This window comes from Carcharodon carcharias, chromosome 12 (assembly GCF_017639515.1).
Source record: "Carcharodon carcharias isolate sCarCar2 chromosome 12, sCarCar2.pri, whole genome shotgun sequence".
Classification (NCBI taxonomy): domain Eukaryota; kingdom Metazoa; phylum Chordata; class Chondrichthyes; order Lamniformes; family Lamnidae; genus Carcharodon; species Carcharodon carcharias.
In genome coordinates, this window is record NC_054478.1 from 17,047,060 (window position 1) to 17,066,890 (window position 19,831).

Consider the following 19,831-nt stretch of genomic DNA (forward strand, 5'->3'; position numbering starts at 1 on the left):
AGGCAAGTGTCCCATAACTTCTTAACCCACCTTACTTAACTGCCCTGCTACTTTCAGGGAGTTCAATTTTTAAGGAGCATCTTAAGGGAGGAGAGAGGCAGAGAGATGTAGGGAGGGAATTCCAGAGTTTAGGGCCCAGGCAGCTAAAGGCACGGCCACCAATGGTGGGGTGATTAAAATTGGGGATGCGCAAGAAAGGCAGAATTAGAGGAGCGCAGAGACCTCGGAGGGTTATAGGGCTGGAGGTGTTTACAGAGATAGGGAGGGAGGTGAAGGGGTGGGGGGAGGAGGGGGAGCCTGGGGTGCTGCGGTAAGACATGGAAAGAGGTTTGAACACATGGATGAGGACTTTAAAACTGAGGCATTCAGACCAAGAGCCAATGTAAGCAGAGAGGGCAGTGAGTGAATGGGACCCGGCGTGAGTTTTGGATGAACTGACATTAATGGGAGGTGAAAGGTGGAAAACCTGTGAGGAGAACGTTGGAATAGTCAACTCTCAAGGTAAGAAGCCCATGAATGAGGAGATTCTATAGCATACGAGTTGAGGCTGGAGTGGAGTTGGACGATGTCACAGAGGTTCAGATAGGTGGCCTTGGTAATGTAGAGGATATAGGGCTCAGACCTCAGCTGGGGTTCAAATGGGACACTGACAGGGGTCAAGATCATTTTTTTTTCAAGGGCTGTTTTTGAGATTTTCTCAAGGGCTTCTTTTTGGTTTTCCAGGGTTCCTTCATCATTTTCACTCGAGGAGTTCAGGATACCACTCTTTCTTAATTCCTCAGCATTTTCTTTCAAATTTGGATTCTAAATACAATTCACAATAATAAACTAAGATCAGATGCATCTTGAATTCCAACTATTTGGCACAACGAAACAGAAATTACAGGGCTTCAGGGAGTGTAAATCTACAGAATATGTTTAACATAAGGAATAAGATTCAATGTTGTAATCTAATCAAGAGCTTTAATTCTAAGCCAATTGGGCTTCACTGACAATGAGCGTCACCTCACTGTGCAGGATAAATAATATCCTTCCAACTCAATTCTGGTTTATGAAACCTTGTGAGAAATGTCAGCTCAAAGTACCAAGTTACGGAACAGAATTTACAAAAAAAAGCCATAAGATAATGTTCTACCGCCTCCCTCCACCCTGCACTCAGGTGGGTGAGAGACACGCACTCATCCTGGGCTGCTGCCTGCCACTACTGGCCACTCCCAAGGTGCAAACCCGGCCCGGCCTGGTCACAGCTATCGGCGGCTTCCCCCAGGGCTCGAAGCCGGGGCCCACCGAGCCTCTGCCAGCAAAGGAACAAGCACAGGGCAAAAAGAGACCGCAAACTCCATGGCAACTCCTCCCTGAGAGACAGCAGGCTCGGATGCTCGGGGGAGCGGGTCTCGAGTTTCCTGTCGGCTGCGTCCACCAGGTACTGCACAGTGCGCAAGGGTGACTATACTAAGCGTGTCAAGGCTGGAGTGCCCCCCCCGCGCCCACCACCTGACCGCATGACCACTGTCGAAATCCTGGAGCTGGCCAGCAGCAAGGCCCGAGATGACAAGGAGACTCATTATTCTTTCATGGGATGTGGGAAAGGCCAGCATGTGTTGCCCTTCCCTAACTACCCTTGAACTGGGTGACTTTGCTAAGGCTCAAATGAGAGGGCAGTTAAGAGTCAACCTCATTGATGTGGGTCCGGAGTCACATGTAAGCCAGACCGGGTAAAATTTCCTTCTCTAAAGGGGATTAGTGAACCAGACAGGTTTTTGCAACAATTGATAGTTTCATTGTCACCGTTACTGAGACTAGCTTTCAACTCCAGATTTATTAATCTGGAGTTACAATCAAATTCTACCAGCCACTGTAGTGGGATTCGAACCCATGTCCCCACAGCATTTACTTGGGCCTCTGGATTACTAGTCCAGTGACACCATCATCTCCCCATCGTCATCATTAGAGGGAGATGGTGGAATACCATAGCCTGGCTTACCTGGTCTAGTCCACATGTGACTCCAGACCCACAGCACCGTGGTTGCCACTCAGTTCAAGGGCAATTAGGGATGGACGGCAAATGCTGGCCTTGCCGACAATGTCCACATCCCAACAGAAGGAATTTTTTTAAAACTCCTCCGTCACCTGCAGCTCGCCATCAGCAATGATGAGGAGTTCAACAAGCCCCATCATAGGGTGGGGCCCTGCTCAAGAAATCTGGACAACTCAGGCAAGGTAAGAGGACAAGATCAGAGAAAAAATGTGGGATGAAGGGGCCCTGCGATTGGAGGACCTGGGGCAGCAACATGGGAAAAACAGACAATGTGATTGGAGGAACAAATCCTCACTGATCCTGTCTCCCATGCTCACTGCTCCCTCCAATCAAAATACACAGGATGAGCTTAAATGTTTCGCCACTGCCATTGAGTTTTCGGGGGCTATGAGTGAGGTTTCCAAGGTGAATTCAGCCACCCCGTGTATTTCGAACTCTGGACACCGAGGTAGTGAGGTGAGTCTGGTTCAGCTTGAGATTGTGGAAAAGGTGGAAATGGCTGGTTTCCCAACCCCCAATTTTCCTGACTCCCTTGTTATGCAGAACTAAAGCTCTTCTATCATTACTGAGAAACCTAGCATTATTTTATTTGCCCACCTCCAGGCCCGACGCATCATTGGAGACTTTGGAATTCCCATTTCGATCCTGGTGATGGTAATTGTGGACATCGCAGTCACTGACACCTACACTGAGGTAAGTGTGTGTGTGTGTGTGTGTGTGTGTGTGTGAGATCAGACTGGCTCATTTGGGGACTGTGTATTTGTGTTAGGGGGAGCGTTCCCTCCTCACCCATCCTCAGAATGGAAGAGGCGGGTATTGGGACCGGGTTGGGAGCTGGGGGATGAGGCGATCTTGTTCCACTTCCTTTCACCCAACCTATCCGAGTAAAAGTAGAGCATTAAAAAGGAGAATCAGTAGGGGTTAGAAGCTTCAGAATGGACAAGGTTTATCCAGCCTTACCCATCCAGGTAGAAATGGATTCTCTGGGTCCTGGTGCTCTAAACGCCTGAAGCATATATATATATATATATATATATATGTAAATATTACAAGAACAAAAACAGAAAATGCTGAGTCATACGGACTCTAAACGTTAACTCTGTCTTTCTCTCCACTGCTGCTGTTGGACCTGCTGAGTTTTATTATTACAGGACTTTGATAAAGTGGACACAGAGGGCTGGATTTTACATACCCCCGCCGGGTAATGTTTTCGGCAGGGGGCACATAAAATAGGGGGGGGGATGCCCAGCCACCTCCGAGCTCGACCTCATAGTACAGGGGGTTGGGTTGGGCCATAGTCAAACAAATAATCGAGGGCCAATTGAGCTTGTTAACAGGTCAACTGACCCCGATAATACACTGCCCATGCTATAATAAGGCTGGCACAGGCAGGCAAGCAGGAGTGGGCAGGCTGTTTTTTTTAAATGTTTTTATAAGGACCAGAAGGAAGTAGGGGGGTGGGGGTACTATCTTCGGAGGGTGCCCTTTACCCATCAGGGGGCACCCGCCTGCTCTCCCGAACCCACAACTCCCGCCCACCCTGCCCCCCCCCCTCCCTAAGCTGCCCAAACGCTCCCCACCCAATACTCTGTACTCACCTGACTCTGGGATCCTCCATTGGGCCTTCTTCGAGGGACCGGTTGTAGAACCCGGAGTGCCCCCCTGATGAGAACTTGGCGCTGCTGGAGCTGCTCCCGAGGATGGGACTTCCTCCCGAGTGAGAGGCGGAATTCCCACAGTGAGCCAAGATAGCCCCGCCTGCAGTGCATTATGTTATAAAAAAACAAAAATAAAAATACCTGGAAAAACTCAGCAGGTCTGGCAGCATCTGCAGAGAGGAACACAGTTAACGTTTCGAGTCCGTATGACTCTTCAACAGAACTAAGGAAAAATAGAAAAGAGGTGAAATATAAGCTGGTTTGAGGGGGGAAAGTAGAACTGGATAGAGGGCCAGTGATAGGTGGAGATTGCCAAAAGATGTCACAGACAAAAGGACAAAGAGGTGTTGAAGGTGCTGATATTATCTAAGGAATGTGCAAATTAAGGGTAGAAAACAGGACAAGCAAGGTACAGATAGCCCTCGTGGGGGTGGGGTGAAGGGAAGGGATCGAAATAGGCTAAAAGGTAGAGATAAAACAATGGATGGAAATACATTTAAAAATAATGGAAATAGGTGGGAAAAGAAAAATCTATATAAGTTATTGGGCAAAAAAAGGAGGAATCGGAAAGGGGCATGGGGATGGAGGAGAGAGCTCATGATCTAAAATTGTTGAACTCAATATTCAGTCCGGAAGGCTGTAAAGTGCCTAGTCAGAAGATGAGGTGCTGTTCCTCCAGTATGTGTTGAGCTTCACTGGAACAATGTAGCAGGCCAAGGACAGACATGTGGGCATGAGAGCAGGGTGGAGTGTTGAAATGGCAAGCGACAGGGAGGTCTGGGTCATGCTTGTGGACAGATTGAAGGTGTTCCGCAAAGCGGTCACCCAGTCTGCGTTTGGTCTCTCCAATGTAGAGGAAACCACATGGGGAGCAGCGAATGCAGTAGACTAAATTGAAGGAAGTGCAAGTGAAATGCTGCTTCACTTGAAAAGAGTGTTTGGACCCTTGGACGCTGAGGGGAGTGGAAGTAAAGGGGCAGGTGTTGCACCTTCTGCAGTTGCATGGGAAGGTGCCGTGGGAGGGGGTTGAGGTGTAGGGGGTGATGGAGGAATGGAGCAGGGTGTCCCGGAGGGAACGATCCCTGCAGAATGCCGCCGGGGGGGGGTGAAGGGAAGATGTGTTTGGTGGTGGCATCATGCTGAAGTTGACAGAAATGGCTGAAGATGACCCTTTGAATGCAGAAGCTGGTGGGGTGATAAGTGAGGACAAGGGGGACCCTATCATGGTTCTGGGAGGGAGAGGAAGGTGTGAGGGCGGATGCACAGGAGATGGGCCGGACACAGTTGAGGGCCCTGTCAACCACTGTGGATGGAAAACCTCGGTTAAGGAAGAAGGAAGACATGTCAGAGGAACTGTTTTTGAAGTGGCATCATCAGAACAGATGTGACGGAGGTGAAGGAACTGAGAGAATGGGATGGAGTCCTTACAGGAAGCGGGGTGTGAGGAGCCGTAGTCGATGTAGCTGTGGGAGTCAGGAGGCTTGTAATGAATATTGATGGACGGTCTATCACCAGAAATTGAGACAGAGAGATCAAGGAAGGGAAGGGAAGTGTCAGAGATGGACCATGTGAAAATGATGGAGGGGTGGAGATTGGAAGCAAAATTAATAAATTTTTCCAGGTCCAGACGAGATCATGAAGCAACACCGAAGCATATTATAATACTTGAATTTTCTTTTGATTAAAATTCTCTATCTCTGTGATGTGTTCCAAAAACGTAACAGAGATAGGATCCCAATCCTTAGAATAGCTGAGTGAGAAAGAGAGAGAGGTGATGTTACATTTTGAAGTCTTCTTCTTGATGTTACTGGTGATATACCAGAGAAAGAGTTGTGGGAGGGGGCCAGAGCAGGACTGGAACAAGGAATGTTTCTCATACCCCTAAAGAGACAGGCATAACTGGGGCCCATGTGGGTACCCATAGCCACACCTTTTATTTGGAGGAAGTGAGAGGAGTTAAAGGAGAAATTATTCAGTGAGAGAACAAGTTCAGCCAGACGGAGGAGAGTAGTGGTGGATGGGGATTGCTCGGGCCTCTGTTCGAGGAAGAAGCAGAAGAAGCATTATCTTATGTCCGATTATGGGCAAGCTGGGCAACCCCTCCACCCCACCCCTCTCCCCCCCATCCCCACCCTGTATTATGCAGCCCAGAGAGAGTGTTTCCACCTGTGGGAAAGGGCAGAACTTGAGGCCATCAATATAAGATCATCACCAAGAAATCAAACAGAGAAACCTCTTTACCCAGTGAGTGGTGAGAATCACAGGAAGAAAAAAAGTCACAGGATTGTTACAGTGCAGAAGGGGACCATTTGGCCCATCACGTCTGCATCGGCTCTCCCAAAGGGCAGTTCCCTTAGTGCCAATCTCTCAGCTTCTCCCCATAGCCCTGCACATTCTTCCTTTTCAGATAACTCTCTAACTCCCTTTCACATGGTTTGACTGAACCTGCCTCCACCACACTCTCAGGCAGCGCATTCCAAACTCTAACCACTCAGTGCACAATAAAGTTTTGCCTCATGTCGCCATTGCCACTTTCGCCAACTACTTTAAATCTGTGCCCATTTGTTCTCGATTCTTTCCCTATCTACTCCATACACAGGGGCACTAAAACAATGATGACCTTTTCTCCACTCTTTGAACAATTTGTTTTATTAATTATGCAAACATTGGAGAAAAGTTGTTGTACTGAGTAAACTCGCCGTCATAACTTCTTCGCGCAGCGAGTGGTTAGGATCTGAACGCACTCCCTGAGAGTGTGGTGGAGGCAGTTTCAATCGAGGCTTTCAGAAGGGAATTGGATTGTTATCTGAAAAGGAAGAACGTGCAGGGTTCCGGGCTGAGGGCAGGGGAGTCGCACTAGGGTGCATTCGGGGAACCGGTACTGACACAGCGGTCCTCCTTCTGTGGTGCAACAATTCTTTGATTCTGTGGCCGCAGTGAGTAGTTGAGGTGAATAGGATAGATGCATTAAGGGGATAGCTGGGATAAAAGAGGGAGAAAGGAATAGAAGGATGTGGTGTTGGGGTTAGATGAAGAAGGTTGGGCAGTGGCTCACATGGAGCCTAAGCACAGCTTAGGCCAGCTGGACTATGTATGTTTGCATGCTGTATAGTTTGAGGGGGGAGTCTAGAATGAAATCAGAACAAGGCCTTTAAGGAGAGGAGTTTGGAAAATGTCATTACACAAGGAGTGGTAGACGTGTGAAACTCTCTCCCACTCCATCCCAATAGATGTTAGCTCAATGAGTAACTCTAAATCCAATCAGTTGATTTTTGCCAGTCAAGCATATAACCAAGGATAAGATGCCAAGGTAGGTGGAAGGAATTAAGTTATAAAGCAGTGCCGCCTCATTGAATGGTGGCCAGGGTGGACTTGTGATATTCGGTCAGCAGGAGGCGAGCTGTGACCTGTCCTGTCTGATAACATTGACCTGTCTTTCACTCCACAGAAACTGAATGTGCCCCTGGAATTTTCTGTCACTTCTCCCAACAAGCGAGGCTGGTTCATTCACCCAATGGGGAAGGATCAGAACTTCCCAACGTGGATGATATTTGGCTCGGTGATCCCAGCCTTGCTCCTGTTCATCCTCATCTTCATGGAGACAAACATTACTACGTGAGTACAGCCCCATCACACCACCCCCTCTTCCGCTGGTGTGCCTTTGACCAGGATACAGCCCTGCCCCCCAGACACAACAACAACTTGCATTTATATAGTGTTTTTAACATAGTGAAACATCCCAAGACACCTCACAGGAGGATAATCAAACATACATTTGACACCAAGCCATATAAGGAGCTATTAGGACAGATCACCAAAAGCTTAGTCAGTGACAGAGGTTTTAAGGAACGTTTTAAAGGAGGAGAGAGAGGCGGACAGGTTTATGGAGGGGATTTCAGAGCTTAGGGTCCAGGAAGCTAAAGGCACAGCCACCAGTAGTGGATCAGTTAAAATCAGGGATGCTCAAGAGGACAAATTATGCTCAATTCTCTTGAGTGGGGCATGAACCCACAACCTTTCCAATCAGAGAGCGATTTGGGGCTGACACCCTTAAATCTGAATGTAGCGCCAGGTTCCATGGTGATTGATAAAGGGAATTCATGGAAAACACTGCCTAGTCTCAGGTAATTAGCACCGATAGTTGAAGTAACGTCCCAAAACTAGGGGCATTTCCAATGCACCACCCAGTGCCGTACTGGACCAAACATTTCCCCAGTTCTAATCCTAGGTCTGTACCAGGTTAAGTTGGACTCAGGACCTCTAAAGAGGGCAAAATACAATCAGACAAGCTTTCCCTGTCCTACTCCCGCTCACAGCCTAGTAAATCCTAAAACAAGTACAGGCTGGGCGAGAATGGGGATAAGGCATGCCGGGCGATGTCAGTCAGGCACTCAGGCTTGCAAGTGGGGAGTGGCCACTTGTCACACCAGTGCCCGAGGTACTGCCTCAAAGTGGGGAGGGGCGAATGTGTAAGAGACACGTTCTCTTCGAGGATTAGGAGAACCTCCTTTCTCGACACTGCTGACCCATTCCTTGTCATTCTGTTTGCACCCTCTCCTTTACCCAGTCTCATCGTCAGCAAGAAGGAACGGCGGCTGGTGAAGGGCTCGGGATTCCACCTTGACCTGCTGCTCATTGGCGTGGCGGGTGGCATCTGTGGCATCTTTGGGCTCCCGTGGCAGACGGGCGCCACTGTGCGGACCATCGCCCATGTCAATGCCCTGACGGTAATGAGCAAGAGCACCGCGCCAGGAGAGACACCAAAGATCGAGGAGGTGAAGGAGCAACGTATCACTGGAATCTCGGTGGCATTACTCGTGGGTGAGTCACACACTGGTCTGCTTCACCTTAACCACAACAACTGATCCTCGCCATTAACTGCTGACCCGAACCACTAACCCTATATCCTAATCACTAATCCAAAATCCTAACCACCAACCCTAGCCCCAGCACAAAACCCTGATGCTAACCCTAAACCCCAAATCACTAACCCTAAATCATAACCACAAACTGTAAATACTAATCATGAAATCCTGCCCCTAGCCCTAAACCCTAAATCGTGTGGGCACAACCACCTTCAGTCATTAGTGCCAAGCCGATGATGCATCTCGGTCTCCTCCTGATGTCCACAGCATTACACATGCCAGTCTTCAGTCAATTCGATTCAGTCCGCGTGATATCAAGGCACTGGATACTGCAAAGACTATGGGTCCTGAAAACATTCCAGTGATAGTACTGAAGATTTGTGCACCAGAACCTCCTGCACCCCTAGCCAAGATGTTCCAGTCCAGCTACAACACTGGGATCTACCCAGCAATGTGGAAAATTGCCCGGGTATATCCTGGGCACAAAAGCAGGACAAATCCAACCCAGCCAATTATCACCCCGTCAGTCTACTCTCGATCATCAGTTGACAGTGCTATCAAGCGACACTTACTCAGCAATAACCTGCTCACTGATGCCCAGTTTGGGTTCCACCAGGGCCACTCAGCTCCTGACCCCATTACAGCCTTGGTCCAAACATGGACAAAAGAGCTGAAACCCAGAGGTGAGGTGAGAGTGATTGCCCTTAACATCAAGGAGTCCTAGTCAAATTGAAGTCAATGGGAATCAGGGGAAGATTGTGGTTGGAGTCATACCCAGCACAAAGGAAGATGGTTGTGGTTGTTGGAGGTCAGTCATCACAGTTCCAGGACATCACTGCAGGAGTTCCTCAGGGTAGTGTCCTCGGCCCAACCATCTTCAGCTGCTTCAATGACCTTTCCTCCATCATAAGGTCAGAAGTGGGGATGTTCGCTGATGACTACACAATGCTCAGGAACATTTGTGAGCCCTCAGACACTGAAGCAGCCCGTGTCTATATGCAGCAAGATCTGGACAACATTCAAGCTTGGGCTGAAAAGTGGCAAGTAACATTTGTGCCACACAAGTGCTAGGAAATAACCAACCCCAACAAGAGACATTCAGTGGTATTATCATCACTGAATCCCCCACTATCAACATCCTGGGGGTTACCATGGACCAGAAACTGAACTGGACTAGTCATAAAAATACTGTGGCTACAAGAGCAGGTCAGAGGCTAGGAATCCTGCAGAGAGTAACTCACCTCCTGACACCCCAAAGCCTGTCCACCATCTACAAGGCATAAATCAGGAGTTTGATGGAATACTCTCCACTTGCCAGGATGAATGCAGCTCCCACAACACTTAAGAAGGTTGACACCATCCAGGACAAAGCAGCCCACTTGATTGGGTAAACACTCACTCTCCCCACCACCAAAGCACAGTGGCAGCAATGTGTACCATCTATAAGATGCACTGCAGCAACTTGTTATGATCCTGGACCAGACCCCCAAGTTTTTGGTATGATCCAGTTAAGGACCAGTAATGTTTTGTTTTAAGTAGGCAATGTTTGATATCCAAGACAAGGAGAATAAAGTCACATGAATCCAAGGTTTCTGAACAAACAAAGCAAAACACTATACAAGGTCAGGAAGATAAAACAATTCATATTATATATCTTATACTCTAACATTCAGGGTTAATAAGCGGTAAATGTGAATTAACAGGCAAACTATGGTGTAACACCCACGCCATACATTGAATAGCAAATGCGACCGAGACAGATCCCACGGATTTATCAGCAACACTCCCACATGTCAGTAAACACTGAGCCAACCAATCTCATTGAAATTCTGTCTCTGTCACAAGGGATTCCAATCTTCACCTTTGAAGAGTTATCCTTGGAATTCTCCCCAAAAGTCTCTCCAACTCAGACTGCCTCAATGTCGGCTCACTTTGCAGGGTTTCCATCTTGTCACCTGAGACTATGTTCCCTGGGTTCCTGAGGCTGCACTCCACCACCAACTCACAAAGCACAGTTCCTGCTCTTCAACCACGCTGAGCAAAACACTGCTGCTCCAAAGAGTCATCTTTGCCCCAGCATCACACAGCACGGAGTCACCAGCCTTCTACTGTCTTCTTAGATCTCCAGGGCTTCTCCCAAGCCTTCATTATTTAAAGCCTGCAAACCACAACACTTTTACTGTTTGGAGTATCTTTCGTTGCGCCTCTTCCAAATGGTTCCTTTCAGTGGGCTTCTTCTCCCACTAGCTCCTTCTCAGCTGCTTTCCCTGGGACCTCTCCCTGTCCCCTCTCCCTGGGTTCACTCCCTGGGGTCCCTCTTCTGGGACCTCTCCCTGTCCCCCACCTGGGGCTCCTTTCCAGTATGGCGCCCCGCTCCTCGATCACATGATGGGGATTTTTGCACTGTTTTTGTTTTTTACTCTTCACCCAGGCCCTTGTCTTTAGCCCGAAGGTCTCCAAACGCTGGACTGCGCAGACAGGAACTCCCAGGGCATGCTGAGACCTGCAGTTCCTGGGCACCGCTCGACGATGAGGTCAGTTTGGACCGCGTAACAAACCACCAAGACTCCATCGACAGCACCTTCTAAACCCGTGACCTCTACCACGCGGAAGGACAAGGGCAGCAGATAGATGGGAACACCACCACCTGGAAGTTCCGCCCAATCCACTCAACATCCTGACTTGGAAATATATCACCGTTCCTTCACTGTCGCTGGGTCAAAATCCTGGAACTCCCTCCCTAACAGCACTGTGGGTGTACCTACACCCCACGGACTGCAGCTGTTCACGAAGGCAGTTCACCCACCACCTTCTCAAGGGCAATTAGGGATGGGCAATAAATGCTGACCCAGCCAGCGAAGCCCACATCCCATGAGCAAATAAATTAAAGAAAAGAATAAACAATAAGGGAGGGGAGTTGTTGCAATATGAGCACTTGCTGATGTCGTGTTTTTCTCCCTATCCTTTTCTCCAGGTCTCTCCGTGGTCATGAGTAAGATTCTCCAGTTGATTCCGATGCCGGTTTTGTTTGGAATCTTCCTGTACATGGGCGTGACATCGCTAACAGGAATCCAGCTGTATGAACGCCTGCTGCTGATGTTCATCCCATCCAAGCACCACCCAGATCACGTCTACGTGACAAAAGTGAGTGTGTCTCTTTATGTCTGTCATTTGGGGTTTGCTCCCCTCTCCTTGGGAGTGCCCACTCTTACACTGGGGTACAAGTTCATTACTCACCCATGACCACAGCTGGTGATTGCTGGCAGCATGTTCAACTGCTGGAAACCAATCCAAGCCTTACCCAACACCTCCCACTTTACATCAGAGGTCAGGAGCAGCTCAGTTTAGTCCTTGTATCCAAGGAAGGATATACTTGTGCTGGAGGTGGTGCAGTGAAGGTTCACTAGATTGGTTCCTGGTATGACAAGCTGAGTAAATTGGGTCTATATTCTCTGGAGTTTAGAAGAACGAGAGGTGATCTTATTGCCATGTGAGTTGGAATCAAATGTTGGCAGAAAAGACGGTGGCTGAACAATGGGCCACCTTCAAAGAAAAAGTATTGCAGACAATGTCAAGGTATATTCCCTTGAAGGGGGAAGGGGGAAAGGTAGGACAAATAAATCCAGAGCGCCCTGGATTATGAGAGAGATAGAAGTGAAGCTGAAAAGGAAGAAGTACGTGCGATGGATGTCAGAAAATACATTGGAGAATCAGGCTGAATATAGAAGGACCAGAGGGGAGGTGGGAAAACAAATAAGAAAAGCAAGGAGAGAGCATAAAAAGGACTGGCAGCTAATATAAAAGGGAATCTCAATGTCTTCTATAAGCACAGAAACAATGAAAGGGAGGTAAAAGAAAGAGTAGGGCCAATTAGGGATAAAAAAGTGGACTTGCACATGGAGGCAGGGGAAATAGCGGCGGTATTAAATGAATACTTTGCATCTGTCTTTACAAAGCAAGAAGGTGCTACCCAGGTTGACGTGAGAGAGAGGAAATAACTGGTGCACTAGAAGAATTTACAATTGAGAAGGAGGAGGTTTTAGAATGGCTTTTTATATTTAAAATAGATAAGGTACCAGGACCAGTTGAGGTGCATCCAAGTGTTCCGAAGGAAGTGAGAGGTTTTTTTTAATTCATTCACGGGATGTGGGGCTTCGCTGGCTGGGCCAGCATTTATTGCCCATCCCTAGTTGCCCTTGAGAAGGTGGTGGTGAGCTGCCTCCTTGAACTGCTGCAGTCCATGTGGTGTAGGTACACCCACAGTGCTGTTAGGGAGGGAGTTCCAGGATGTTAGACCAGTCACAGTAAAGGAACAGCGATATATTTCCAAGTCAGGATGGTGAGTGGCTTGGAGGGGATCTTCTAGGTCATGGTGTTCCCATCTATCTGCTGCCCTTGTCCTGGATGGTAGTGGTCGTGGGTTTGGAAGGTGCTGTCGAAGGAGCCTTGGTAAATTCCTGCAGAGGCACTGGTGATAACCTTGCAGTCTTCCTTAGACACTGGGCGGTGCCAGAGAACTGGAGAATTGCAAATATTACACCTTTGTGTAAAAAGGCGTGCAAGGATAAAGCTGGCAACTTACAGACCTCAGTGGTAGGGGCATTGTGGAAACTATAGTCCGGGACAAAATGAATAGTCATTTAGACAAGTGCAGGATAATTAAGGAAAGCCAACATGGATTCATTAAAGGAAAGTCATGTTAAACTAACTTGCTGGAGTTTTTTGAGGAGGTAACAGAGAACGTTGATAAGGGCAATGCTGTTGATGTGGTGTATATGGATTTTCAAAAGACATTTGATACAACAGACTTGTGAGCAAAACTCTAGCTCATGGATTAAAAGGGAAAGTAGTCACTTGGATAAGAAATTGGCTGAGTGACAGGAAACAGAGAGTAGTGATTAATGGATGTTTTTCGGATTGGAGGAAGGTTTGTCATGGAGATCCCCAGGGGTCAGTGTTGGGACCTTTGCTCTTCCTGATATATATTAATGACCTAGACTGTGGTGTTCAGGGCATGATTTCAAAATGTGCAGATGATAGGAAGATTGGAAACATTGTCAACTGTGATAAGGATAGTCTTGAACTTCAAAAGGACATTGACATGTTGGTGGATTGGGCAGACAAGTGGCAAATGAAGTTCAATGCAGAGAAGTGTGAGGTGAATCATTTTGGCAGGAAGAATATGGTGAGACCGTATAAAATGAAGGGAGAGACTCTAAAGGAGGTGCAAGAACAGAGGGACCTTAGTGTATATATACAAAAGTCATTGAAGATGGCTGGGCATGTTGAGAGAGCAGTTAATAAAGCATATAGTACCTTAGGCCTTATTAATAGGGGCATTGAGTACAAGAGTAAAGAGGTCATGTTGAACTTGTATAAGACACTAGTTAGGACTCATCAGGAGTACTGCGTCCAATTCTGGCCATCATACTTGAGGAAGGATGTGAAGGCATTGGAGAGGGTACAGAGGAGATTCACAAGTATAATTCCAAGGATAAAGAACTGTAGCTATGAGGATAGATTGGAGAGGTTGGGACTGTTTTCCTTGGAGAATAGAAGACTGATGGAGGTATCCAAGATCCTGAGGGGTATGTACATGGTAAATAGTGAGAAACTGTTCCCACTCAAGGGAGCATCAAGAACTAGAGGGCACAGGTTCAAAATATTTGGCAAAAGGAGTAAAAGTGATGTGAGGAAAAATTTTTCACCCAGAGGGTGGTTGGCGTCTGGAACGAACTTCCTGAGAGGATTGTGGAGGCAGGTTTGATCGAGGGTATTCAGAAAGGAATTGCATGGCTATCTGAAAGGAAAGTATGTGTGGGGTTCCAGGGATAAAGCAGAGGGCTGAGTCTCGGTCGAATGCTCTTTCAAAGAGCCAGTGCAGACTTGATGGGTCGAATAGCCTCCCTCTGAACTGTAAAGATTCTGTGTAACATACAAGATTCTGAAGGGGCTTTTTAGGGTCAATGCTGAGAGGTTGTTTCCGCTGATCAGAGAATCTAAGACACGGGGTCACAGTCTCAGGATAAGGTGCTAATCATTTAGGACTTCAATGAAGAAAAATTTCTTCACTCAAAGGGTTGTGAATCTTTGGAATTCTCTACCCCAGACGGCTGTGGATGCTCCATTGCTGAATACATTTAAGGCTGGGATGGCCAGGTTTTTGGTCTCTCAGGCAATCAAGGGATATGGGGAGGGGACAGGAAAGCAGAGTTGAAGCCCAAGGTCAACCATGATTGTCTTCAATGACGGAGCAGGCTCAATGGGTTTTTTGGTCTACTCCTGCTCCTATCTATTGTGTTCTTATGAACTCTCACTCATTTTCTTTCCATCTGTCACCCAAGACACTGAGGCCAGACATTTTGCCCTGGCAGTTCAGCCCAGCACAAATTGGGAATCAGACTTGGGGCCAGCTGCCTCAGCTCTTGAGAGCTTTGTGAATCTGTAGCATAACACCCACCCCTTTGTATTCCTGTCCTCTTTTGAGTTAGACGCCACCATTCCTTAAGAACATACTATCAGAAGGAGATCATTTAGTCCCTCTAGACTATTTGGCCGTTTAACAAGACTATGGCTGACCTGAGGCATAGTTCCTTTGTCCCATGTCCCTTAATATTTTTGGATAATGAAAATCTATCAAGCTCAGATTTAAAATTAACAATTGATCTAGCATCAATTGCCATTTGTGGAAGAGAGTTCCAAATTTCTACCACCCTTTGCGTGCTGAAATGATTCCTAATTTCACTCCTGAAAGGTCTGGCTTAAATTTTTAGAATATGACCCCTAGACCTAGATTCCCCACCCAGCGGAAATAGTATCTCGCTACCTGCCTTATTTACCTTTTAATTGTTTTTTGTACCTATCTAACACCTTTTAGTGATGTCTCTGCTTTGTTATGATCCTGGACCAGACCCCCAGCTTTTTGATATGCTCCGGTTATAGAACAATAACTTTTTGTTTAAAGTAGACAAGTTTGAGATCCAAGATATTTGCGAAGAGCGTAAAGCTGCAAGATTCGATGGTTTCTGAACAAACAAAATAAACATTATGAGACAAAGTCAGAAAGATAAAACAAAATTTACAATATCTATCTTACCCTCTAACATTCAGGATTAATATGAGGTGCATGGAAATTAACAGGAAACTATGGTCAAACACACTACACTGCACAATAAATGGCAAATGACAGATCCCACCGATTTCTCAACAACCTACCCAGATGTCAATAAACACTGTGAGTCACCCAATCTCTCTGGAACTCGGTCCCTCTCACGAGGGATTCCATTCTTCACTTTCGAAAGTCTCACCTTCGAATTCTCTACAAAAGTCACTCCAACTCGGGCGGCCTCAACAACAGGCCACCTCGCAGGTTTTCAATCTCATACCAAGACTCGGGTCCCCCTGGGTTCCTGAGTTTGCACTCCAGCAGCAACTCACAGCTCTTTGGCTGCACCGAGCAGAATACTACTGCTCCAAAGAGGTACCTTTGCCCCAACAGCCCGGAGCATGGAAACACCAACCTTCTGCTGCCTTCTCGGACCTCCAGGACTTCAGCTGATTCCTCCTTACTTAAAGCCTTCCAACTGCAGCACTTTTACTAATTGGAGCCTGTTTTTTTGTATTTCTCTCTCTCTCACACTCTTTCTTTCTTTGTGACCTCTCCCTGTCCCCTCTCCCTACCCTCTGCCTGCGACACCTTTCCAGTATGGTGCCCCAGTCCCCGGTCACATGATCTGTTTTTGCACTGATTCTTTTACCCGCAGGCGCACTGGACCCTGGCCCTTAGCCTGAAGAACACCAAAATGCCAGATTGCACACGCACACCTGCTCCTGGTCCAGGCATGCACAAAAACTCCCGGGGCCTGTCAGGTCTTGGAGTTCCTGACCTCCCCTCCGACAGTAAGGTAAATCGGATCCCATAAAAACTTGGACTCCCAAATTTTTCTGCTGCTTCCTAACTCCTTGTTTCCCGCTATTTAGAAACTATTCTGATCTTACTTCCTTGGATCCAAGGTGAAGGATCTCACACTTCTCCACAGTGGATTCCAGCTGCCACAATTTTATCCACTCGCAGAATCAATGCCTCTTTGCAAAATTCTGCTCCCACCGACACTATTGTCTTTGTCACCTAGCTTGGTATCTTTAGCAAACTTGAATAAACAGCTCTCTATTCCTTAGTGTTTCACTGTTGCAATTTGAGAAACATAGCAGCTAATTGTGCACACCAATCTCCCACAAACAGCAATGTGACAATGATCAGATAACCTGCTTTTGTGTGGCTGATTGAGGGATAAATATTGGCCAGGGCAGTGGGGAGAACAAGGATGAGAATTTTAAAATTGAAAGTTGCTGGACCAGGGGCCAGTGTAGATCAGAGAGCATATGGGCGATAGGTGGACAGGACCTGATGTGAGTTAGGATATGTGGGCAGCAGAGTTTTGGGTGAGCTCCAGTTTACTGGGGGTAGAATGAGGGAGGCCAGCCAGGATTGTGTTGGGATAGTCAAGTCTAGAGGTAAGAAAGGTAATGATGAAGTCTTCAGTAGCAGATGAGCAAATGTGTTTCCTTACGCTTGACTGCAGGTGAGGACTTGGAAGATGAACTTGTTCACGTTCATCCAGCTGACCTGCATCATCATTCTCTGGGTCATCAAATCCACTATCATCTCCCTGGCATTCCCGTTTTTCCTGATCTTGACAGTGCCCACGCGGCGCTACCTACTGCCGAAGTTTTTCAAGCAGGTGGAACTGATGGCGGTGAGTAACTTTCATGAGCGGGTATTTCGTGTCAACTGGGCATGTTCCCATGAGAAGAGAGGAGGGTTGAACGGCGATATAACTCCTGATTTTTGGATTCTAAAGGGACTGGATAATGTAGACCATGGACAGGCTTTTTCCCCTTGTCCGGAACAATAGAATCAGAGAACTCAGACTATATTCAAAGGAGAGAAAATTCAGCGTTAGTCTACAGAGACATTATCTCAGTGAGCGAGCGGTCAAACTATGGAACAGGTTCCCTGGGGACACAGTGGGAGTGCTCAAGTGCTTGTGATGGGACTTGAATCCGCAGCCTCCAGATTCAGAGGCAAGAGAGTTACCCACTGAGACGCGACTGACACTATCTAATTAACACGAAGCAGCAAAGCAGGTTGTAGATACGTGAGTGTTTGCAGCTCATTTAATGAATCTCTCTTTGTTTCTTGTCTTCCCCATCTTGAACTCCCAGCTGGATTCTGAAGAAACACATCCAAACCTCGATGAAGATGGACAAGATGAATACAGTGAGTTGCACATGCCCCTGTGACATGGAGCAAGGGATGGGCTTCTTCCTCTGCCCCCTCCCCCCTCCTCCCCATCCTCCCTCACCTACTTCGCTTCCTCTCCCATCCTCCCCTCGGCCCCTTCCCTTCCTCCCCTCCTCCCCCTTCCTTTTCTCCCCTCCGCCTGCACCTTCCCTCTCCCCCTCCCTTCCTCCTCCACAAGTTTCCCCCCTCCTGCTCCTCCCACTCCTCCCTCTCCTCCCCTTGGCTTTCCTTCCGCCCCACCTTGTGTTGCAAACCCTGCCCTTCCTGTTCCTCCCTTCTTCCCCATCCCCCCCATCCCCGCTTTCCCCACTCCTCCCCCCTCCTCCCCTCGTCCCCACCCCCTCCTGCAAACCCTCCCCTCCCCAAGGCAATCATTCCACCTCCTTCACCTTCCCTCCCCTACCTCCTTCCCCCACCCCCATCCCTTCCACAAATACCCCTCCTCCTTCTCCCCACCCCCTCCTCCCAGACATGGACCCCTATTCCACCCCTTCCTCTTGCTCCCTCAGTCCTTTGTGATCCTTCTCCTCCCCATTTGCTCCACCTTCCATAACACTTGCCCCATTCCCTTCCCTTCCCTTACCCCCTCCTCCTGCCCCCACCTGCCCATGCTCCGTTGTCTCTCGGGTAGAGGGTGACTGCAGTACACCTGGGTCTCCATTAACCTCTGCAACGGGTACATGGGAGCAGGAGAGACAGAGGGAGAGAAAGAGAGAGAGAGAGAGAGAGCATCCACCAGTGCTGACCGATGACCACTTCGAGAGGGTCGACAGGAGATCTCAGTCCCTGCGTGAGGAACATTTAAGAAGATCCCAAAACAAAAGCCGAGATGGATTTTCCTGATACAACTGTTGGTTTATTTTATATTAAGTACAACCTCTTGATTAGCAAAACAAAACAAAAGCCTCCCGAAACGCAAACTTTACTTGAGTTAAAATATAACTGAGTGTCTTATTAAAAATAGCAGACCAGTCGTGTCATTCAGATCATTGGTCGGCAGTTGTGGCGTTTGAGAACGTTGGCAGGGGTGGGGCTGCTGGAGAAATGCTGATGCACATCCCCACCCAATGGGAAAGATTCTGCATCTCCGACTTGTATTTCCAGCAACAGAACTTGCATTTATATAGCACCTTTTGGTGTCATCAGATACCTGAAGGGTTTAAAATTGATAAGGAGGAAATATCATAGAGGCTGGCTGAGGCTTGGATCTGGACTGCGCTGCCTGACACTGTGGTGGAGGCAGGTTCGATCGAGGCTTTCAAGAGGGAATTGAATTATTACCTGAAGAGGAAGAAGGTGCAGGGTAACAGGGAGAAGGCGGGGAAATGGCACTAGCTAAATTGCTGCTACAGAGATCAAGAACTATCAAAACAGGCCGAATAGCCTTCGCCCATGCTGTTACAATTCTGTGAGTTCTGAATAAAACACCCTAAGGTGCTTCGTGGAAGTGTTATCAGTCAAAAATTGATGAAGAGCCACGTAAGGAGGTCAACTGACTGGGTTTTAAAGAGGCACGCTTGAAGGAGCATCTTAAAGGAGTACAGAGAGGGAGGGAATTGCAAGGCTTGGGGCCCAGGCAGCTTAAGGCACAACCACCAACAGTGAAGCAGTTAAAATCGGGTGGTGGGGGGGGGGGGGGGGGGGGGGGGGGGGGGTGGTGGTGGTGGGATGCTCAAGAGGCTGGAATTCGAGGAGCCCAGAGATCGTGGAGGGTTTAGGGTTGGAAGAGATCACAGAGATAGGGAGGGGAGAGGCCAGGGAGAGATATGAAGACAAAGATGAAAATTTTAAAATCGAGATGTTGCCAGACCAGAGGCGGTGTAAGTCAGTGAGCACATGGGTTGATGGATGAACGGGACTTGGTGCAAGTTAGGACACGGGCAGCAGTGTTGTGGATGAGCACAGGTTTATGGAGGGTGGGAGGTCAGCCAGGAGAGTGTTGGAATAATCACTTGACAACCTATCG

At 47.9% G+C, this 19,831-nt stretch overlaps 1 protein-coding gene across 1 annotated transcript in view; it reads left to right on the forward strand.

Annotated features, from left to right (window-relative positions):
- Positions 1-19,831, forward strand: part of LOC121285072 (anion exchange protein 3-like) — a 178,421-nt gene that overhangs the window by 137,609 nt on the left and 20,981 nt on the right. The window contains exons 18-23 of the mRNA XM_041201194.1: positions 2,642-2,731; positions 7,145-7,311; positions 8,264-8,517; positions 11,536-11,705; positions 17,144-17,317; positions 17,787-17,841. Coding sequence (XP_041057128.1) covers positions 2,642-2,731; positions 7,145-7,311; positions 8,264-8,517; positions 11,536-11,705; positions 17,144-17,317; positions 17,787-17,841 — 910 coding nt within the window. The remainder of the gene's footprint in view (positions 1-2,641; positions 2,732-7,144; positions 7,312-8,263; positions 8,518-11,535; positions 11,706-17,143; positions 17,318-17,786; positions 17,842-19,831) is intronic.